This window comes from Homarus americanus, unplaced genomic scaffold (genome assembly GCF_018991925.1).
Source record: "Homarus americanus isolate GMGI-L3 unplaced genomic scaffold, GMGI_Hamer_2.0 scaffold39722, whole genome shotgun sequence".
In the NCBI taxonomy this organism is placed as follows: Eukaryota; Metazoa; Arthropoda; class Malacostraca; order Decapoda; family Nephropidae; genus Homarus; species Homarus americanus.
Genome location: NW_024754262.1, coordinates 147,501 through 171,144, shown reverse-complemented (window position 1 = coordinate 171,144; position 23,644 = coordinate 147,501). Strand labels below are relative to the sequence as shown.

Sequence of the window (23,644 nt, the reverse complement as noted above, 5' to 3'; positions counted from 1 at the left end):
GTAGAGAGAGCTGGTTGGTGAGGGTGCTGAGAGGAGGACTAGCTTGTGGGTCGCCAGATGGAGCAGGAGCGGAGGAGGAGGTGTTGCATGCTGGTGGCTGTAGGTAGAAAGAGATAGGTCACCACGAGGTGAGGTCTTATATAGCAGAGGTAGGCGTGGCTTAATAGTTGACCTCAGTCATGTAAGGCGGCGCTGGTTGCTGACCTAGACCACAGGCATACACTGGGGAATTCGAGGGTCGGCTAGTCAGCGACAAACGGCGTTTGTAGGGGAGGATTCCAAGGTATGTAGATAACCTACCTTGGGTCTACCAGCATCGCTGGCTGTACGCTGATTGGCTGGTAGGCGTGCGGGAGCTCAGTCGTCACTTGTAGGGGATGGGGTCCACTACAGGTTAATCTCATCCTCCCTTGTATATTGGCTCTGCTGTGTTGTCACGGCCAGAGTACATTATACTAAGAAGTTCATTTTTTTTTGGGGTTGTAAGTGAACTGTATTGTTCACTTTTTTTATACTTTTATATTTGCTCTCCCACATGATTGGATGTTTTAGATTAAAGTGAACATATGAGTTAAGATCCTTGCAGATATTTTTTCTATCTTTACTCCATTTTTTTAAGTACTGTAGATACAGTGGTACTGTATATTATTTGCCATTCACCATTGCCACTTGCCAGACCAGACTTGACCAACACTGGAGCAGGTTCAGGTACATTCAGGAGCCGGTGCATGCCCAGTACTTGCCAACAGTGAGTAACAGAGACGTGACCAATCGCCCAAGCGGCTAACGAGCCGATCAGTGGTGAAGAGGATATAAGTAGGTTTAAAGTGTTCCACTGCATTGTATGAGCAGTGGTGCCATTTATAAATTTACATTCCCACTATATGAGACTCCAAAACCCGCTAGATTTGATCCTAACCCGCTAGATTGTAGCTGTACAGATAATAGCATGTTACCCTCTTTATATATACCGCATATAGATATATAGACAATTAAACTGATAAATATATATAAATATATATCATGATAAATATAGAAAGTATGGTACATAGAAGTATAGCCAATTAACACACCGGCGAGCATAATGTCACAAAAGTGATACGAATGTATAATCAACATCATAGGATATGCATAGCCTTCCTTTAAAACAAGAAGAGAGAGGAATCATCAAATTCCTCTACCTCTGTTTCCTCTCGAGATGTACTTGCTCTTGGTGTTGATTTCAGGATTAGTTCACAGACATATGCATTGCTAGTTCCAATCAATTTCAAGATATCTGCCGGTATTTCATATTCAAAACAAGACTTTTCATTTTTTTTTCAAACCTGCTCGTATTGCAAGAAGAGCATTAACCATTTTTCCCCATTTTGTTTCGAAGTTTATTGTTCACTATATTTAACTGGCTGAATATCCTCTCTACTTCAGTATTAGAGTGGGGTATGACGAGAACTGATAAAGCAAACTCTGCCAATCCTGGAATGGATTACAATGTGATGCGTCCATGTACTTATGTATTTCATTCCAAAATAGGACAGTTTGTGAAACTTCATTCCACGTCACAAGAGTGAGATCTTTCCACTGACTGTCTATACTTATGCAAGTATTATTATATAACTACAATCGCTAGAAAACCGCGAGACATCGGTTAAATCCACACAAAAAAAACCCGCTAGCAGCTAGACAGCAAATTTACCTGCTAGAGGGTGTCAAAACATCTAGACTTAGCGGGACAACCTCTTAAATAGCACCACTGTGTATGAGTTGTCTCTCCTTGCAACCAGGTGTGTGTTATAACAAACCACAAGTGAATGAACATGCTTTAAAAGTCTTCATTGCTGATAGGAATTATCGGCAAATTTTTACAAGTGGACAACCATGGATTTTTTGTTGAGCAATGTGTTTTTCCGATGTTTATTGATGTGATTTGAACTAATTTTACATTGATATTTGTCGCAAGTTAGCCGTTTTATAATTATGCCCCCCCACCCCCCACCTCCCCTCCAATATGGGGGACCTGGGGGAAGTCGGGGTTTTTGGGTGGGGGGAACACACACGGCTAATTGGTGGCAAAAATCTGTTCAAATTTCTAATAATCACAACTAAAAACGGTAATTTTTCGTTATCCACCCATCACCTTTTTTCACATGAAAAATATAATTTTTCGCTAGATTTTTTGCTTTTTTAGATGATTCTGGCATTTATTTTTTTTTTTTTTTAGTTAGGTTACCTGACCTAACCTAACCTAAAAAAAAAAAGTGATTTGCCCAAAGATAAATGTTACATTCATCTGATAAAGCAAGGGTTAATATATAGGACTAACCCGCAAGAGCTGCTTAGCGCCGATGCGGCTGTATCATCTCGCGTCCTGAAAATGCCTCAAATTTCACCATATATTAAGTTCTTTCTGTTTAATATACCGGGGAAGTTAGGTAAGGTTAGGTGGGTTTGTTTGGTTTGATTGGTTAGGTCTGTTCTTCATACCCACAAAAGTTAAATAGCATTTATTTAAAATATAAACTTTTTAACACATTTCCACAAATTACAACAGTCTCCACGATAATATAACAATGAAAATCCGGCGTTTTTATAATTGTTTTCAATCAATTTCACTCGCGGGTTAGCCCTATATAATTATCAAAGCAAGAAAACTAGCGAAAAAATAAATTCTTCGCTTGAAAAAAAGGTGATGGGTGGTTAACAAAATGATAGCAATGTTGCGTGTCACCATAACATCAAATTGGGACTTAGAAAATGTTTTGATTTTTACAACTAATAAATTGCAAATATCGTTTATTTTTAGAATGCGCCACTATATTCAAGTATATTCTTTAGTTTCTCGACGAGATCTACTAAATGGTAAGGAAAAAAATGTAAAAAGGTGATAGGTGGATAACGAAAAATGATCCAAAAAACATCGGAAAAACACATTGCTCAACAACCAAAAAGCACCAAAACTAACCTAACCTAACCTAACCGAGTGTGACATAGAAGCCCGAGTGATAGTCCTGACTGACACGGGAGATTTGATGTACAGTATTGGAAAAAGTTATACTGTATTAACGACTATTCTATTGCCATTATTAAACATTTGCAATCATATTATATAGAAAATAAAGTTTAAAATGGTCTATTACATTGATTGGTAAAAAAAAAATTCATGAGGTTCATTGGTTGTCTGCTTGTAAAAAAAAATACCGAATTCTCTACTGTAGTGTTTAGGCTCCTCAACAAGAATAAGATCACTGCAATAAAACGCAATCATTCTTTTGTTTTCAGATTAAGGAAAAATGGCACAAGTATGTCTTAAATTATGGCAAGGCCATACGTGGTTTCAAGTTGGAAGATTGATTAATATTCATAGACCAACTCTTACACCTACTGTGACTAGAAACTCTTCAGCATCACTGTCTTTAGCATTTAAAGTTTCAAGACTGATGAGGATCAAGAAGGTAATACCAAATAGTTTATATAAATTTTAAGGTAATGCTGGACCAGATGACTAACCCCAGAAGTTGTTTGATTTCTTTTATTTTTTTTCCACATATATTCTTTGGATGGTCATAATAAAACAATGACAACTTATTATTTGGTAATTATTGATGAGATATCCGCTGCCAATTTTTCATAGAAAATTATTTAAAAAATGCAATTTCACTGTGTTTTGTAGTGGATACTGTCGTAGTTTGGGCAAATGTGTTAAAAGTGGTTATTTTATAAAATAAAAATTAACCTAACCTGAGTTAATGATAAAAACAAGAGGCAGAAGCATAGTTAGAAGACCACACCAACCTAACCAAAGAAAACTACCTAACTTCCTAGCTGTGAGACTCCCCCCTCCAAACCCCCTGGCATATTAAACTGAAAGAACTTACTATGATATGGTGTAATTTTACATTTTTTATGGACGTGAGACAAGCCCGAGCGGCTCATGAACGTAAACTGAGCGTAGACAGGTATCTTGTGCGGTATATGATGGTTCCCCTAACCTGTACCATTTACGTGTATTCGTATGGGAAAATTATGTTTAATTTATGCGTTTTTTAATTAAGCGATGGTTTCCAATAACGTAACCCCCGCTTAAAACGAGAGGTGGGTGTACTTTAAAGAGACTGTTATAGACAAGCTGATGGTACAGCGGTAACGAGCATAACTCACCAATATGTCAAGGGTTCGTGCCTCGGCCCTGACACATGTGAGAATGGTGTTATCCAGTGTGATCCTACTAAACACCACAGGTTTCCCTGTCCCTGGTTTCCTTCTGTACTAACACTGGATAGAGCCCAAACTGCTAGTAAGCTGATAAGCGGCGAATATGATAAAAATAAAGTAAATTGCCAAAGAGAGATGTCAAAACCAAGAGTTAGCTTTAGGATGAAGGGAAAAAGTTTATCATTAAGACGAACACAGGAGTTCATAAAGTGCAACAGATTTGTTTGCTACTTCTTGCAATACATGGAAATGGTGTTTAAAATGAAGAGAATCTTGGAAAATTACCAACACTTGTCATATGAAAACAACCTAATGAATGCAATGCCTCCGACAACCCTAATGTGAACAGCTGCAACTTCTCTTGCATCTTCAATGCTTGCTTTGATAAATGCTTCCTGCTCAAGACTAAGTCAGTGAAAACTGTATCCATTTCCAAACCCTATATCACAAGTGAAATTAAGATACGTAATGATAAAAGAAAAACACAAACTCCAAAGGAAATTTGCAAAAAGACCCATAACTTTCGGTGATGCTTACCGAAGTATCAGAAATAGAGTAACTCAAGCAGTTAGAAATGCCAGACGTAACTATTATACAAATAAGCTCCAGTCAGCATCTGGCGACAGTAAGAAAACCTGGAATGTCATAAACTCTATTCAGAACAGGAACACTCAGCCTTCGGCCCCCCACTCAGCTTTTATGATAAATGATTCAGTTGTAACGGAACCCTCCCCCATTGCCAACCACTTCAATGACTATTTTATTAATGTTGGCAAAAATCTTGCAGAGAGCATCCCTGATCACCGTGAGGAATTTAGAGCCTACCTGCAAAACAGACAGCAAAATGAGCTATTCTTATCCCATGTCACAGCAGATGAATTACTGGCCATCATAAAAATGTCCAAAGATGCAGCAGTAGGCAAAGACAATACTTGTATACCAATGAGCATCATTAAGAAAGTAGCCCACTTATTACTACCTGTTCTACACATTTGTAACTCCTCCTTCACTAATGGTGTCTTTCCTGATAAACTGAAAATTGCTAAAGTTCACCCAGCATATAAAAAATCTGGGGACAAAGGTCTCTTCAAGAATTACCGCCCCATATCAGTCCTCTCAGCCTTGAGTAAGATACTGGAAAAGCTAGCATGTAATAGACTAAATTCCTTCTGCAATGTCAATAACATCTTTATAGACTCCCGGTTTGGATTTAGAGCTAGAAGGTCGACTGAGAGTGCTCTGCTATCCTTTACTAATGACATCTTAAATTCCTTTGATGACAGTCAGTTCACAGTCAGTATATTCTTGGACCTCTTTAAAGCCTTCGATACTGTCGACCATACCATCCTCCTTTCAAAGCTTGAACATTATGGCTTTAGGGGCCTGTCCCACAATTGGTTTACCTCATATCTGTCCAACAGAATGCAGTATGTCTGCTATAATAATCACCAATCTGAATCCTTGCCAATCTTGTATGGAGTCCCCCAAGGTTCCATTCTCGGTCCAGGACCATTTTTGTTGTACATAAACGACATAGTCCACGCCTGCTCACTCATAAAATACAACTTATTTGCAGACGATAGTAATCTCTAGCCAGCAACTCAGACCTCCATTCTTTGATGAGAACTATGAACATTAAATAGACTAAAGTCAGGACCTGGGTAATACATAATAAACTGACCTTAAACTTTGAGAAAACCCACTACATGATCTTTCACAGAAGGAAAAACTTATCCCCAGACTGGACCCCCTGTACCTTCGGTAATACAATCCTCAAACACGAACAAAATAGTTAATTCCTCATAGTTATTGTTGATGAGAAACTTAACTGTAGAAACCACATACAAGCCATTCTCAGTAAAGTCAATAAACAGTGTGGTATCATGTATCACACTCGATAGTCACTCTGTAACGGGGCGAGTTTTCTCTTTTCAATAATTTACCATCCAGCTATTCTTTTCTGTTAGTATTCTAGTTATTCATATTCTTATATGTTCTGTGTAGCATTCTTTCCACTGGCGAGTTTTCTCTTTTCAATAATTTACCATCCAGCTATTCTTTTCTGTTAGTATTCTAGTTATTCATATTCTTATATGTTCTGTGTAGCATTCTTTCCACTGAGTATCCTGTTTTATATACTTATCCTTCTTCAATTCTTTACATATATATACTTATTCTTATATATTCTTGCTTATATTCTTATATGTTCTTTATCTCTATATACCTTATATTCTTATATATTCTTATATAAGTAACTCTTATGCTTCTCTGCTTATGTTTTCCAAGTCAATGTTCTTTCTTTTCATTTCCTTTCATATATTATGATCTCTTCCATATATTTTGTTCTAGTTATATTCTAAACCTTGGATTAACCTGGGAAACCATGTCTTTCTTATTACCACACTTATTATACTTACACCGGTAGACCTGCCACCACCCAGGATTTTTCTAGGCACGTGAGTTAGTTATTTTCTGAGAACCAATGTGGGAAAGGATAGAGTGGTGATACTAGTAGACGTAGATTACTAATTCAATATTTATTAACACAGTGATTGGATAAGATGCATCTTAGATTCACTCAGACAAAACAGAACTGCAATTTATTTATTAAGTCATCAAACACTTCAAGAACTTATTACCTCATTAAATACCTCCAAATGCTTATTACTTCAATCGACAATTGTGGTATTGTCACTCTGCCAAATGATATTCAGTACTGGGTATACACTAGATATCACTGGACCCTCAGGTCTTACCTTACCAAGTAGCAAATTAACTCTTCACTTCTTGGTTATATCATTATACTCTCAGATTATCATTTCATGGTCACTACCAATGAATACATAACACACTGGACAACTCCACAATTATCTCAACATACAATACCTCCTGTTAATTCACAAGGAACGACATGGCACTTTTAACTCTCATTCAGTGGTTCAATACTTAACCTGGGATACTATATTTCTGCTAGTTATCCCCCAAACAAGATACCATAATGCTTAGGCCTATGTAACTGTGAGGAGTGCCCCAGGGTAACGCTGGTCTCTACAACAAATGAAGATCTCTGTTAGGGGTCGGTTGTAGACCGACACACGCTCAGGGAGTTGGCGCCTGATTTGCAGGAAACGGACTTCCCAGTTCAGTCCTGTCGAATTAACGGCATCGTCCAACCCGGTTACCGCCCCACGTTAGCCGATGAGGATTCAGCTCAACACACTGGAGAGACGTTGAGGAAGAGTCACGAATGCGTAAAGGTCTAACTTCAACTATACAAAACATACGCCTGGCAACGGTTCAGACGATATCTAAATCTCTACGTTACTCGACTTAATTGGCACAGAATTCACTATGTTAACACATGAGCACTGATATTCACCAAAATTGACTAAGTTAAACTGAATTAATAGGCGGCGGGGAACACACGTTAACATACCTGGAGAGACGTTGAGGAAGAGTCACGAATGCGTGATTCTCCCTCGTGTAGAGGTATATACGTGCACCCGCGGGGCAGCTTGGGCCTCCGTATTCATACCAGAAGGGTCGATCTTACCAACAACATAACTTCTCTATCATTTTGAATCACTGTATACTTGGTTATGAACTCCGGTGTTCTTGATCAGGGTAATTTCCTATGTCTATTCATATAATCTAATCAGAGGTTGAGCTTGCCAGGAAAAGGTGGAATATACACGTCGATAACATTAATTCTGCAAGCTCAGGCCTGAGGCGAACAAGGAGCTATTCACGGGGAGGCGCTAGATCTTGGAGATTATACCAGTTGACAGAATAGTTCAGGAAATTAATGACTTTCTTAAATAGACAACTGACACTAACTAAACTAAAAACATCAGGTTCTCTGATGTCGGGGCGACAAAATGATATAACTTCAGGCACGATCAGAAACTCATGGATACCCCCACGGACGACATAAAATATGCCACTCTAGCTGGCAAACTCGACACTCACTCACTTGACACATTCTACTAACGATAAGGACAGTTGAAGCGTTCTACCCCACTCACAATGGATCTTGAATGTTCCAACTGTAAACAGACATATCTAAGTTGACTCAAAACAAGGGTGTTCTCTCTCACACTCAAATTCATTTTATAGAGAGGTTGGTTTCAGTAAGTCAGAGAAAATGGGATAACGGAGGACTGAGGTGTCTTGAAGTGATGAGAAAACAGACTCCTCAGATGGAGGACTCAAACGAAAGCCGAGTTACATGTTTTGTGGGCTATTGAGCGTAATATGAATCATTTGACTTTGGCGCTAACTGACGTGTAAGACCGTGGTCTTTACAACTCACTCTCACAGCAATGAAAGAAATCTATCATGACTTTGTTTACCAACACCTGATACACTGTTACACACTATGGGGGCCTCTGGTTCTTCAAAAACACAATCTCTGGTTACTGCACAAAAGAGAGTTGTACAGACAATGACCTACTTGAAAAAAAAACATCACACAAACGAAAAATTTGCTATATTGAAAATTTTAAAATTTGCAGATATTAACACCTACTGCTGTGCCCTCTTTGTTTACAAATCTTTCAATCACTTGCTTGACAATAATTATTTCCCGTTCCGGAATAATCAGAGATACAACTTAAGGCACCCAGAGCTACTAAGACCACCCCCCAGACCTCCATAAAATATCACGGTGTGAAGGTGTGGAACAACTTAGCCCCACCCATCCGAGCAAAGACTACGCTCCCTTCCTTTAAATCATCTCTTAAAAAATATCTATTGTCTAAGTATTAATTTTTCTTGTAACACCTACTATATTTACAGTACCTGCTTTTATTGTACCATCAAAACCATTTTATCGGAAATTATCATGTAAATAGATAAGTAATTACCATTGCAATAAACATAATTGCCAACTAGACATAATCCTGACAGCTCTGTCCTCTTGTTCAACCTTATTACTGCACAACCTATGTTGTACTGCTCCCCCATTATACTTATGTTTTTCAACTCCACATTATGAGATGTTCTTATTACCACCATGCTATTGTACTATTCCAGATGATACTAAATGTTACAAATACTTCCTTGAGATAAATGTATAATATACAGTATATCAGGTGCCTAAAAAGGAGCTCAGGTTCTCAACTGGCTCAGCCATGTTAATATTGTTATTATTATCCACTCTGTATCTGTGTTTTTCTGGCTAAATAAACTGTTTCAATTCAATTCAATTCAATGATTGTTGCTCAAGATTTATGAGGTGTTTGGTCAGAGGTAGAGATCAAACATTAGGAATACAGTTATCACAGGGAGGTCGCCTCATTTTATGTTCTTGATGACACATATCTGACCTCTCCCTGTACTTTTATATTTGTTTTTAAAAATTAGGGTAATTTAGCACTGTACAATATAAAGGGATCATTATTTTTGTAATTTAGTGACTCGGCTTGTTTTACTTTTGAATATGGCAGCGAGAGGAACAGAGTTATCAATGTCATGGTTTTTAGTAATAAATGTACTCTTTGCTGTATTAGCCAGGAGTATTAAGTTTAACGAGTGGACTCCTGGTTGGATTTCTTGCAAGTGACTATCCAAGTGTTGTAGCAGAAGCCCCTTCTTCAGAAACACTGGTGGCTGAAGCAGATAGGCTTTATGACCAAATGAAATATGAGGATATATACAACCTTCTGCATACCCACAAGGTAAGTCACTTTCATTTAATGAAAGGACATTTATTAGATTATCAAATATTACATGAATTTAAATGGGACCAGTGTAATTACTCTCACTTCTTTTTTAGTTGTTTGTCGCTTTCCATACAATTCCCAATACAAAATAACATTTGCAAATTACTGTACTATACCAGGGTTTTCAATGTTGGAACTAATTCAATATTTCTGACTTAAATTAAACCTCATATAACTGAACTTATATTTGTTTATATGAAGTTCAACATTATTAAAAAGTCAACTCATTTTTTATTAGGGAATGAAAAATGATGAGATTCTTTGGAGATTAGGTCGAGCAACATATGAAAAAGCAAAGGCTGCCAAGACAGATGATGATAAAAAAATACTTTATAGAGAAGCTCTGAACTACGTTGAAGAAGCCTTAGCACTCAACCAGGAGAACTTTGCTGTTCACAAGTGGATGTCCATCTTAATTGACTTTGTATATAGTTATGAAGGAAGCAAGGCCAGAATATCTCAATCTTACAATACAAAGAATCATATGATGGTATGTATGTACTGTTTGTATGTAACACCATAAATTCTTCAAATATATATATATATATATATATATATATATATATATATATATATATATATATATATATATATATATATATATATATATATATATATATATATATATATATATATATATATATATATATATATATATATATATATATATATATATATATATATATATATATATATATATATGCTGATAACCACAAGAAAAGAAGAAAACACTTAAGTTCCCAAGCGCTTTCGTGTAATTCACATCTTCAGGGGTGAGTACAGACTAGGATAATACAATTGACATTGCTGGATTCCTTGTAAGACCAGGAATATTTTGAATATAAACGTCATATATTTTGCACAAAAGATAACATATTTACTCAGAGTAAACATTATATCTAAAATTTGTATGTCTAATGCAAAATCTATGATGTTTATATTCAAAATGATCACCAAATTGTAAGAATTCCAGCAATGTAAATTATATTCTGGCTGGGTAATTTGTATGAATTTTATGAGCTAAAACAAATATCTTCAGTTAATAAAAAAAAAAAATATTCTTCACCACACTATCTGTCAATCAAAGTACCCCACCATGCCTCCCCCCTCTTCCAACCGTGAGGTCCGTCCCAACCCTCCCCCCCACCCCTCACCAATCCTCCCTTCAAGAGATGTTGGGTGAAAAAACTAAATTTTAACATTTAGTATTAAATAATACCTCAAATTAAAGTTAGGATAATATAATTGACATTGCTGGATTCCTTGTAAGACCAGGAATATTTTGAATATAAATGTCATATATTTTGCACAAAAGATAACATATTTACTCAGAGTAAACATTACATCTAAAATTTGTATGTCTAATGCAAAATCTATGATGTTTATATTCAAAATGATCATCAAATTATAAGAATTCCAGCAATGTAAATTATATTCTGACCGGGTAATTTGTATGAATTTTATGAGCTAAAACAAATATCTTCAGTTAATAAAAAAAAAAAAATATTCTTCACACAGTAACAGATGGTCGGTCGTCCCTCCCTCCCTACCAGATGTGTGGGAAAACCAGAATATTTACCTTTTTAGTAATAAATAATACCTCAAACTAAAGTTAGGATAATATAATTGACATTGCTGGATTCCTTGTAAGACCAGGAATATTTTGAATACAAATGTCATATATTTTGCACAAAAAATAACATATTTACTCAGAGTAAACATTATATCTAAAATTTGTATGTCTAATGCAAAATCTATGATGTTTATATTCAAAATGATCATCATACTGTAAGAATTCCAGCAATGTAAATTATATTCTGGCCGGGTAATTTGTATGAATTTTATGAGCTAAAACAGGCAGGCAGGCAGGCAGGTTGGAAATCTAAAAATAGCAAAAATGGCTCTGGGCGGATATAGCGTTAAGTGAAAGTTCAGCTCTGGCGAGGCACCGCGTATACGTGAAATCGCGCTAAGCGAAACCGTGTTAAGCGGGGTATTACTGTATATATATATATATATATATATATATATATATATATATATATATATATATATATATATATATATATATATATATATATATATATATATATATATATATATACACATACATACATACATACATATACAGTCGGCCCTTAACATACGCGGGGGTTACGTAACAGAGATACCCGTGGATGTTAAAAATCCACGTATATTTGCTGCCCTTCCCCCCAAAAAACCCTGGCCCCCCATGTCCTTATTTACCGTATATACCTGTGTGTAGTTCGAGTTTTTAAGACCAAATTATTTGGCAAAAAATTGGGGGTCAACCTCTAAACTTCGTTAGGTTGAAAAATATTTACCAGTAACTACCAGTAAACAATGGAAACGATGCACCAACGCACCACCAGCTGTGAGTGTCGGTACAGTTGCCAGGGCAGATCTCTTGCGTCATCATAGCAAGCCCAAAGTAGCCAAATCCATGGTATGGTAGCACAGGACGATGTAAAACAAAGTATTCATTTATTAAAGTTTATTTATAGATACTGTACATAAATTTTTGTTCATTACATTTGAAACATCAATCTTTGTTAATTAAATTTGAAACAAAAGAAAACTACGATACCGTATTTTCATTAAAATATTACATCACAAGTATATTTTACCTTAACTGTGACTGAATGAATATAGGTATTCTCAGAAATAAATATGGAAATATAATATTTTTGCTGGAATGACGTACATATTACAGTGGAAAGACGAAAACAATGACTTTCGCTTTCTTTCGTTATTCAAAAGATTTTACCATAATCGCTTTTCGAATGGTTTTCAGTTAAAAAATTGTTGTACTCGTACTGTATTACAATAATATTCTATCCTATCATTAGCCTTATAATCCCACAACTGAAAACCATTCGAAAAGCGATTACGGTAACATCTTTTGAACGAAAGAAAGAGAAAGTCATTGCTTTCGTCACAATTTTATCCCACTTTCCACTGTAATACGTGCATCATTTCAGCAAAAATATTACATTTCCATGTTCTCAGAAATAAATGGTAGTTTTGTTGAAACGTAATGTACAGTATTTAATATTAAAATGCAAAAATAGCTATAAAAACAATTAATACACCCGTAATGTACTGGCTGGCATCTCCACTCGTCCCTGCTCCCGCGTCCAAGGTCACCACTCCTCCCAACTCGCTCCCTCCGCTCCCTCCTCTACCTGCCCCACCCCCTCTGCCTCCTCCACCCCCTCTGCTTCCTCCCCTTCACTACTGCCGACAACGAACGCAAATGTTTTGTGAATAACTGCACCTCCACTTCCTATGTACAGTACTGAACTGTACTGTGCTGTGCATTTTTACAAACAATAAACATGGCAAGAAAAGCTATTAAAAAAAAAGAGATAAATATTTCACTTTACTGTACAGTACCTATCCTCGGCGACAGGACGGGGGTCATCGGGCTCATCGTCACTAAATTCCATAACGGGTGGTGAAGTGGGGGCGACGGTGGATTTAGCTGCTTCCTCACTGCCGCCAGTGATTGGTGTTAAATCTCTCCTTCGGTGATCAAAGAACATGGTGATGGGGAGTTGTCGTCTCTTTCTTTCATTTCTTCCATGATGTTTTTGTATGGAGCGAAAACGTCATCCATCCCTCGCATGAATTTCAGGGCACGCACCATGGAGGGGTCCATACTATAGGCCAGGTTTTTCAGTGCCTCAATATTCCTGGTCATCTCCCCCAACTTCTCCAACGTTATTTCTTGGTGCTCTTCCTCATCCTCTTTCCCTTTCGCTTCCTCTTCCTTGCCTGAGTCTACTAACTCCTGTAGATCCTCCTCGGTCAGCTCAGTGTCGTGCTCTTCAATTAGCTCCCTAATCTCGTCCTCTGCCATGTCCCGGAAGCCTTCAGCAGCCACTTTCCTTGACAGTGCCAGGGTCTTTCTGAATATTTTCATTAAAATCCATCAAAATCATTTTCCTTGTCATCGTCTTAAGCACCAAACAGCTCCTCCCAGTCTTCTCCTTGAACAGGGCTAGAGGGTACGTGTTTTTCGAATCATTTTCAATTAAAAAAATGTTACAGCACATGTATATTTTACCTAAACTGTGCCTGAATGAATATATTCTCAGAAATAAATAGTAGTTTTGCTGAAACGTGATGTATTTCAATGTAAAATAGGATAAAATACATAACGAAAACAAAAGACTTTACCTAACCTTCCAATGTTCAAGAGATGTTACTCGTTTTTTTAATAGTTTTCGGTTAAAATACTGTTATATTACAATGATATTATATTCATACTGTGCTTGATATACTACATTCACGGAAATGTAATATTTTTGCTGAAATGACGTACGTATTACAGTGGAAAGTGACGAAAACAATGACTTTCGCTTTCTTTCGTTCAAAAGATGTTACCGTAATCGCTTTTCGAATGGTTTTCAGTTAAAAAAACTGTTGCATCACAAGTGAATTAGGATAGAATATTATTGTAATACAACAGTTTTTTAACTGAAAACCATTCGAAAAGCGATTACGGTAACATCTTTTGAACGAAAGAAAGCGAGTCATTGCTTTCGTCACTTTCCATTGTAATACGTACGTCATTTCAGCAAAATATTACATTTCCATATTCTCAGAAATAAATAGTAGTTTTGCTGAAACGTAATGCATTTTAATGTAAATTAGGATAAACTACATGAAAACAAAAGACTTTACCTAGCCTTCCGATGTTCAAGATATGTTACTCGTTTTTTTTAGTAGTTTTCGGTTAAAATACACTTATATTAGTGATATTCTATTCATACTGTGCTTGATATAATACATTCATGGAAATGTAATATTTTTGCAACTACAATGCTGATGTCAACACAAGCCTGGTTACAGCGAGACTGACTGAGTGAGGGAGAGCTATGCGTGTGTGTGTGTGAGGTCGCGGGAGCGGGCGGTGTCCCGTGTGAGGTGCCGCGCGCGAGTTGAATGGCGCGCGATTTGAATGTACTTCAATCTGCGTATTATAAACCCGCGTATGTTAAGGGCCGACTGTGTGTGTATATATGTATATATATATATATATATATATATATATATATATAAAATATATATATAAAATAATGTAAATGGAATTAATCAGTTCTGTGCAATTTGATGAACTAAGACATTTAATATCTGTATATTTTTTTGATGAATTTACAGAAAGCTTGCGAGTTGAAGCCAACGGATGGAACCTCGTGGTACCTGCTAGGATTTTGGTAGGAATTTTATTCAGTAGTTTTGTATTTCAGAAGTATTTATGAGGCTTAGGTGCCATATTAGAAACTTTTACCAATATTTTTTCACCATCTGCAAAATTATCTGATAGATGAAATTCTTATTTATGATCTATGGGTCATAAAATCACTACTACAGTACTGTACTGCACTAGTATTCATGCCACTCATAGATAACTCAAGTTATGCTGTCCAGGTAAAGTGGACTATATAACATTGTTGCTACAATCACCACTTCTCACCCAGTTGATCAACTTACTCATTACAGTCAGTTCTCCTATACCACTTGTTTTCATAATGTGAACGTATTGGGGAACACATTTTTTACAACTCAGATGTGAATTGGGTATAACACGATAGAGTAAACATACAGTAACTACATGTACTAACTATGTTAATTTGTCAAGCAAGGATGGTAAGTATAAGCGGTTGTGCAGCTGTCGGTGTAGCATCACAAGGCGGGATGCTACTGTACTGTGTGCTAAAATTTTGGGTATTGAAACACTTGATTTAGTTATGACTTGAGGAATCTGGTAAGGAAAGGAAAATCAGACTCTGCCACCCCAATTACATTACCCTAAATGCCCCAGGTACGTATCGCACATTTTATCATGGACTGTGCTTTACCCGATATTACTTGTATTCCAATTATTTTTATAAGTTTATATAAATTTCTTATGGTTTAATTTTTTTAATTAAGAGGTTTTATCATTAAAAACTGTTAAATGAATCACATTCCTTTAATTTTCACCATTTTCACTTTTCACAGCAACTTTCTCTATTGCTTAACAAGGTAGACTAATATGCTTTAACAAGCATTTTCCCCCTTTTCATGTTTTAATATAGTAATGAATGGTATCAAACTAAAACACAGTTATTATTAAAAAAAAAACTAAAATACCATAACAATAATACTGTATACAAAATTGTAAGGAAAAATTTAAGTTATTTTGGTGTTATCGAACCTATTACCCTCTAAACCTTTTAATTCCCATTATATCAGTACAGTAGTTACTATAACGCGATTTCTTTATAATGCAATGTTCTTCAGGAACACAAATACTGCATTATAGGAAGACATTGCTTTAACTTCTTCACAAAATAAAACTTCAGAAAGAATCAAATTCCTAATTTTTACATAATATTTCAGCAGTGAGGAATGAAAACAGCAACTTTACCTTTGTTCACATTTTAGTTATTTTAAATCATCCAAATAAAAGCACACTTTATTTTATCATCTGTACATTGATGTAAGTGCTGTAGGTGCTACTTTTCCTGTTTAAATATGGATCCACTCAACCCTATGGACACTAAGATGTAACAGAGGTCTTACATCCACTATAATTGTATGAGAAATGTTTGCCTAAACCATTCTAGCAGAAGGGGCTTGGTTATCTGATAAAATTTCACATCCAGGTTTTAATTATTAAATTGATAATTCTGTCTTTGTGGTGTGAACATCCTTTAATAGTTAAAAAGGATTAGTAGTGTGTGAGCTCATGAAATTGTCAATCTGTTTGACTCAGTGACCCCGAATCCTCATTTGGGCTCGAGTTAACTGCTGATTCTGTCTTATGAAACTTGAGTCTGGGCAACAAGTGTTGCTTGTAGAAACCATATAGATGGCAATGACCAGCTCTATTACTGTAATTATTCTTTTACTTACAAAATGGGAAAGATAATTTAGGAACACCCCTGTTTTAGCAATATTTTATATGCTTTCCATCACCTAGATACTAACAAAGCTCCAAGCCTAGACGGCATTCCTCTATTAGTTCTTAGAGACTGTGTATCAGAGTTGTTCCAAATCTTTTTAAAGCTTAACCGTTTCTATCTCCAACCCGAGGAAGGATTTAATCTTATCATGCATACAGTGAACCCTCACTTTACGCGGTCAATTGAACCCACTGCGGCCCGCGTAAAGTGAACAACATAACATATGGGATTAATTGAAATAGAGACCGGGCCGACCCCCAAACTCCACTTTTTCAGACACAATACCTACGTTGTAGTAAAAATAACTTCTTAATTTTATGATGGTATGCACACACAATTAATAATTAAGAGAAATATCAATAATATTAGGTTTTTTAACACTTACATTAGTAGAAAAGATGGCTGGGCACACGGGGATAGGGGGTTGGTTCCGAGGCAGAGGGCAGATTATTGGCCTTCACCTGTATCACTTGTATCACTATCCACCACAGAGGCTTGCATGGCCTCTTTGTCAAACCCCTCAAAGTCCATATCCTCACTATCATTATCACTGACTTGGGCTGGCTGTGGTGGGTGGCGGGTGAAGAACTCGGTAATGTTTTGATGACTGGGCGACCTTGTGCGCACCCTGCTCGCGCCGCTCTCCGCGTAAAAGGGTACACACCGCGGAAAGTGAGCATTCCGTGTTCGGCTGGGTACCGCGTAAACGTGTAAAGTGGGACCGCGTAAAGCGAGGGTTGACTGTATTTGATTTCCTTTCTTTTTACTTCAAATTTAACGTTGTTCTTCGTGATATTTAAATCAGTCTCATTGCCTAAAGGTTCTCAAAAGTCATTAATGTTGCTTGGCATTGTTTTTGTGAGTAATTTGTCGTTTTTTTTTCTCTCAAACTACAGTCCAGTATTTGCCTCTTTCTTGTTTTAAGTTTTTATTTCTCTTTTGTTTTGTTATTCCTATGATTTCTCTTTTTTCAGGTACAGGATTGACCTTTTCCTTTGTTTTCTGTAAATAACTCCTTGACCCCTGACAAATTTTCTCTAGATTTTGAACCCTACCATCTTTGTTTCTTGTTGTGTGATGTACAGTACAGTGTTTCTAACTTGCATAACTCCATCTGTATTGAAGATACATGTACCTTCTGAATGAAAATTTTATGCATGCATTAAAGCATATTTTCTGAAATTGCATATACCTGTACTGTACTGTACATTGTACAGTACTTGGGGACAGGTATATAACTAGGACATGAGACTAACCCATGTAAGTTTGGAAAATGGTCATAAAACAATGATGATGATGAGACACCTCTGTCATTAAAGTATACGGTATTAAGTTTAAGGTTTTTTCCCGTCCTTCATGCAGGTACTACAGTATTGCAAACATTCCATGGTACCAGCGGAAAATTGCCTCGGTAGTGTTTGCCACGCCTCCAACTGGCACATATGAAGAGGCACTAGAGCATTTTCTGCATGCAGAGCAAGTGGAGCCGAATTTTTACAGGTAAGTCTTTAACAAAGCAGAATAGTTATTATGTAGTACCATGTTGGAAACACAACTTCTCATCCGATCAGCGAATTAAGCAATGCTTGGTTTGGTTAGTACAGTACTTGGTGGACACAGTGGATGGTGGTAATAAATGTGTTATTGTTAGGAAAGACTGCACAGCCTGTTTTAATATTAATTTTTACCATGGACTTTAAATTCCAGTAAGAACTTATTAATGATTGGGATGTGCTACCAGAAGCTGGGGAAGAAAGCAGAAGCGAAAGAATATTTTCTTCGCACTACAAATTATACCATAAAGACTAATGATGATCAAGAAGCAGTAGCAGAAGCAACCAGTCTTCTCAGTGGACTCTGATAGTACTGGACCAGAATGAGAGCAGCGTGAAAGATGTAAATTGAAAGGTATATGACGATAGTTGAATATATTTCACACTTCAAATGTGTTTTTAAGTCAATTCAACCAATTTATCTTGTAAAATGATTGGCAGCAAAAATCATGATTGCTGAGCTTCAATTAAAATATTTTGTTAATTATTGTTAATTTAACAATGAATGAAATAATTATGTAATTAAAAAAGCTATTAATGCGCAGTATTTTATTCATATCTAATACTTGTATGAACAGTGATCTCCATATTTTTCTTTCTTTTTGCATATTGTTTTTTGAATATGTGTTTGACAAGGTAACTGATAATATTGCTTGTGTTTTCAGCCTTTCCATATTTTACATAACTCTACTTATGCTACGAGTTATTGTACAGTAAAAGTCCAAAAATCCGGATGCCAAAAATCCGGACCACCCGAGAATCCGGACTTTTGGAAAACTAATTATTATTATTTTTTTTTTGCGGGCTTTTGTGTGTATGTGCGCATGCGTGAGCGCCACAGCTGCACAGCGACAACAAGCGACCACGTGGTCTCCACTTTAAAACGAGCAATCAAACTGTGACAACATACCGTATATACTCATCTATAACCCCCCCTCGTTTATCTGTCGACCCTGATTTTTTGACCAAGAAATCGTTAATTTATGATATTCCTCGTTTATAGTTTGACCCACGTTTTTGAGGGTAAGCGAACAACAAAACCTTCAGTAAAAACGCTCTACGTCCTATAAACTGAAACACTTGTGCCGAAGGCAAATTGTTTACCATTTATTATTACAACACTTTACACTAAAACGCTGGTAGTTTCAACAAAAATATTGTATATTTCCATTCAAGTATTTATTCAAATCAATTAGGAGGGAATATTATTGTAATACAACAGTTTTTTAACTAAACCATTCGAAAAGCGATTACGGTAACGTCTTTTGAACGAAAGAAAGCGAAAGTCATTGTTTTCGTCACGATTTTATCCCACTTTCCACTTTAATACGTTCGTAATTTCAGCAAAAATATTACATTTCCGTGAATGTATTATATCAAGCACAGTATGAATAGAATATCATTGTAATATAACAGAATTTTAACCGAAAACTATTAAAAAAACGAGTAACATCTCAAGAACATCGGAAGCTTAGGTAAAGTCTTTTGTTTTCGACATGTATTTTATCCTATTTTACATTGAAATACATTACGTTTCAGCAAAACTACTATTTATTAACGAGAATATATTCATTCAGGCGCAGTTTAGGTAAAATATACGTGTGATGTAATAGTTTTTTAACTGAAAACGATTCGAAAAACACGTACCCTCTAGCCCTGTTCAAGGAGATGACTGGGAGAAGCTGTTTGGTGCTGCAGACGATGACAAAGAAAATGATTTTGATGGATTTTAATGAAAATATTCAGAAATATGGTATCGTAGTATTTATTCAAGTCAATTAGGATAGAATATTATTGTAATACAGTACAACAGTTTTTTAACTAAACCATTCGAAAAGCGATTACGGTAACATCTTTTGAACGAAAGAAAGCGAAAGTCATTGTTTTCGTCACGATTTGATCCCACTTTCCACTGTAATACGTACATCATTTTAGCAAAAATATTACATTTCCGTGAATGCATTATATCAAGCACAGTATGAATAGAATACCATTGTAATATAACAATATTTTGAGTCCTACTCTTTCCATTTACAGATTACTGTACAAGCCCATAATAATGGCTCCTAAAGTAGATAAACTTCGTTGTGTGAAGAGAAAGAAGAACACGTTGAAATTGAGTGACAAACTTGAAATAATTAAGAAACTAGTACGTGGTGTGAGCAATACTGTTCTAATGGAAAATACAACATTGGAAAGTCTACAATTTATGATATCAAAAAGGCAAAGAATAAAATTCTAGAATTCACAGCTTTTTCATTAAAACTGCTCGTTTTGATAAATGAACCATGCTATATTTGCTAATGAATAAACTATCAAAATGTACCTGTTCATCTCTTCTTTATTCCTCCTTAAATTTTAATTTTAAAAGTACTGCCTGAGAATCCGGAAAATCCGAAAATCCGGACCGACCCAATCCCCAAGCAGTCCGGATTTTTGGACTTCTACTGTAGTACTGTAGCAGTTAAGTGTCACACTTTGAGCAAAAAATTTAATTTGGCTCCTTTCTCACTAAGAGACAGGCTAAGCATGGGTGATGTTAACAACCTATTTGCTAGCATCAGAATGCTTTAAAATATCTAATTTAACCTATAGAACAATACTTATCCTTGTTTTGTTTTTTACCAGAGGTGCAATTATCGTTTGCCAGGTATTTTCCACTAATTTTATAGGGCTTTGATTAGGTTTTAACTCACTCTCGTCAAATGAACTCGAGCAAATATGGTGACAATAGGTAGACTGACACTAGGGATGGCGTGTAGTAAGGCAACATATAATGAGGTCATCATCATCTTCAACATTTTACAGCCATTTTCTATGCTTACATGTTTGCCATGATTGCTTAATGGCAACTGTTGGGTAAAACCAGAATGGAATGACCCCCTCCTGCTCACCACTGGAAACCTAGTGTGCCAGCCTGAAAATGCAGCAGAGACAGGGGGACCGATGCAACTCTTGTGACTCATTGATATCAAGCATGTTGAAGCATAGTTTTATGGCTGGATGCCCTTCCTAATGTCAACCCACAGTTATACCTATACTGTATATCTAAAGAAGGTGAAATGTTACATATGTTCAAAGCAGTTTGACTGGCTACAATATTGTTTACATGCTAACAATGTTTCATGTGCAGCTTCACACACTGACAACTTTCTGCCAATTTCTTTCATTTTCCTATTTAGTGATATCAATTAAGTGACCAAGTGAAATGAGCAGCAGCAATACCCCTTATAGTAAGAAACTGTCTTCCCGAGTCTCTAGTTTTAACCTAATCCATATGCCACATTTCTGTGGAGATTGTATATTCATATATCCATCCTTTTCGAATACAATTAATTTGATAAGGAACAATAAGTTTGCTGAGTTTATAAGAGGTTAAGTACAGTATATTAAAATAAATATTCAAATGTTTATTTATAGGTATAAATATTAAAAATATTAATCATTTTCAATTATCAGATCATGACTTCTATATAGGTGTACAGTAAAACCTCGATTAACCGACCACATATGGGGAAGGGGCCGACGGATAATCGAAAAGGTCGGTTAATAGTGCATAAAGTCTACGGAAATAAAACATACATTTTCAAAATACCTTTCCCTAACCTACCTCATTTAAGTCCCTCTATTCATTTTTGTTCATTTGTCATTCATATTTCAATAGAATTTGCTTTAAAACATTAACCACTTTAGTAAATAAATATGAACCAGCACAGAAACCGTGAATAAAAAATGGAAACGTCAAAGAACATACCGTATATCTCGGCCTACAAGGCGACGGGGTTTATAAGACGACCCCAAAAATGTCCATTTAACCCTTTAGGTGCGTAATTAAATTTCGCGCCGGTTCCTGAAAAGTGTCAATTATCCTGCCAAAAATGAATTTCATATAATCACATTTTCTATATGTTTTTCCTAGAGAACTTTTAGTATATTTTCCAAATCTGGAACAAAAATTCACATGTGTGCAAACTTTAGAGAAAAAATGACATTTATACCCAAAAATGCAGGAAATTGGTATAAATCAATGTCTGGTATATGGCAAATAAATTTAATCAATTTGGTTACTAAACAGCAAATTTAGATATGTATTACATATTCAGATAATATCAAACAAAATACTGTAGTACAAAAATAAGCTATATTGCATTCAGGAAATACTCCTATACCTCAATACATAATATGTCCGCATGTCGTCTCATTTGGGGAAGTTTTTTCAAGGCCGTGGGATATCCCCGCTTGTCGCATTTAATTAATATAATATTTTGGGCGGGTTTACCCGCATGTCGCATCCAAAGGGTTAAAAAGTAGCTTTTGAGCCCTATTTGCTGTATAAGACCGGTACTCCAAATGTGACACTTAACCATTGGGAGCTTACTGACCCAGTAGTCCTTTACCAACCATCCCATTGACCAGTGCTGTTTACACATTCATGGTTTTTTTAAAATAAGGCCAATTCACTTCAAGTAATGGCATCAAATGTTACCGGTTGGTGTAGTGTAAACACAAGTGACTCACTTAAATGTCTGTTATTTAACTGGAACTAATGTCGGTGTCGAATACAATTGTTTCATTTACTTGAAATGGATTTACCAATTTATTTGTTTATTTATTTATTTATAACATACTGTAATATATTAAACACACTGCAAGTATTTTCTTTAATTTATAAGCTTGCTTCAACCAGCTACAGTATTCTAATTCAATAGTGTTTCATTAGGATTTGAGTGAAAAAGATTACTGTACATACTTACTACATACATTTATTACACAAATATATATATATATATATATATATATATATATATATATATATATATATATATATATATATATATATATATATATATATATATATATATATATATATATATATATATATATATATATATATATAATGTATATATATATATATATATATATATATATATATATATATATATATATATATATATATATATATATATATTGTTATGTTACATATATTACATATATATATATATATATATACATATATTACCTGATATATATATATATATATATATATATGTTATATATACATATATATGCTATTATTGGCTTATATATTTATATATATATATATATATATATGTATGATATATATATATATTAAAAGAATCCTCATAATTTCCTTTACGCAGTTAAGTAACCTCGAGGGTCC

General features: G+C 35.5%; 1 protein-coding gene across 3 annotated transcripts; it reads left to right on the top strand.

Annotated features, from left to right (window-relative positions):
• The first annotated feature begins 1,405 nt into the window (after nucleotides 1-1,405).
• Nucleotides 1,406-20,557, top strand: LOC121855749 (regulator of microtubule dynamics protein 1-like). 3 transcript variants are annotated; one of them, XM_042350858.1, is made up of 8 exons: nucleotides 1,406-1,596; nucleotides 3,277-3,449; nucleotides 9,720-9,887; nucleotides 10,171-10,422; nucleotides 15,120-15,175; nucleotides 18,272-18,409; nucleotides 18,617-18,817; nucleotides 20,500-20,557. In XM_042350858.1, exons 2-7 carry the CDS (start codon nucleotides 3,288-3,290, stop codon nucleotides 18,768-18,770), a joined length of 930 nt encoding a protein of 309 aa, XP_042206792.1. In that variant the 5' UTR covers nucleotides 1,406-1,596; nucleotides 3,277-3,287; the 3' UTR covers nucleotides 18,771-18,817; nucleotides 20,500-20,557. The 3 variants fall into 3 exon arrangements, with proteins under 3 accessions (XP_042206792.1, XP_042206791.1, XP_042206793.1); XM_042350857.1 differs by lacking the exon at nucleotides 1,406-1,596 and adding an exon at nucleotides 1,616-1,781; XM_042350859.1 differs by lacking the exon at nucleotides 1,406-1,596 and adding an exon at nucleotides 2,946-3,028.
• The last annotated feature ends 3,087 nt before the right edge of the window (nucleotides 20,558-23,644 follow it).

What these genes read in the sequence shown, in the direction of transcription:
- LOC121855749 (XM_042350858.1), top strand. Translation starts at nt 3,288, where the DNA reads ATGGCACAAGTATGTCTTAAATTATGGCAAGGCCATACGTGGTTTCAA. An exon ending in GACTGATGAGGATCAAGAAG is followed by an intron (nt 3,450 to 9,719) that starts GTAATACCAAAT and finishes TTGCTGTATTAG; the next exon opens with CCAGGAGTATTAAGTTTAAC. An exon ending in ATACAAAGAATCATATGATG is followed by an intron (nt 10,423 to 15,119) that starts GTATGTATGTAC and finishes ATGAATTTACAG; the next exon opens with AAAGCTTGCGAGTTGAAGCC.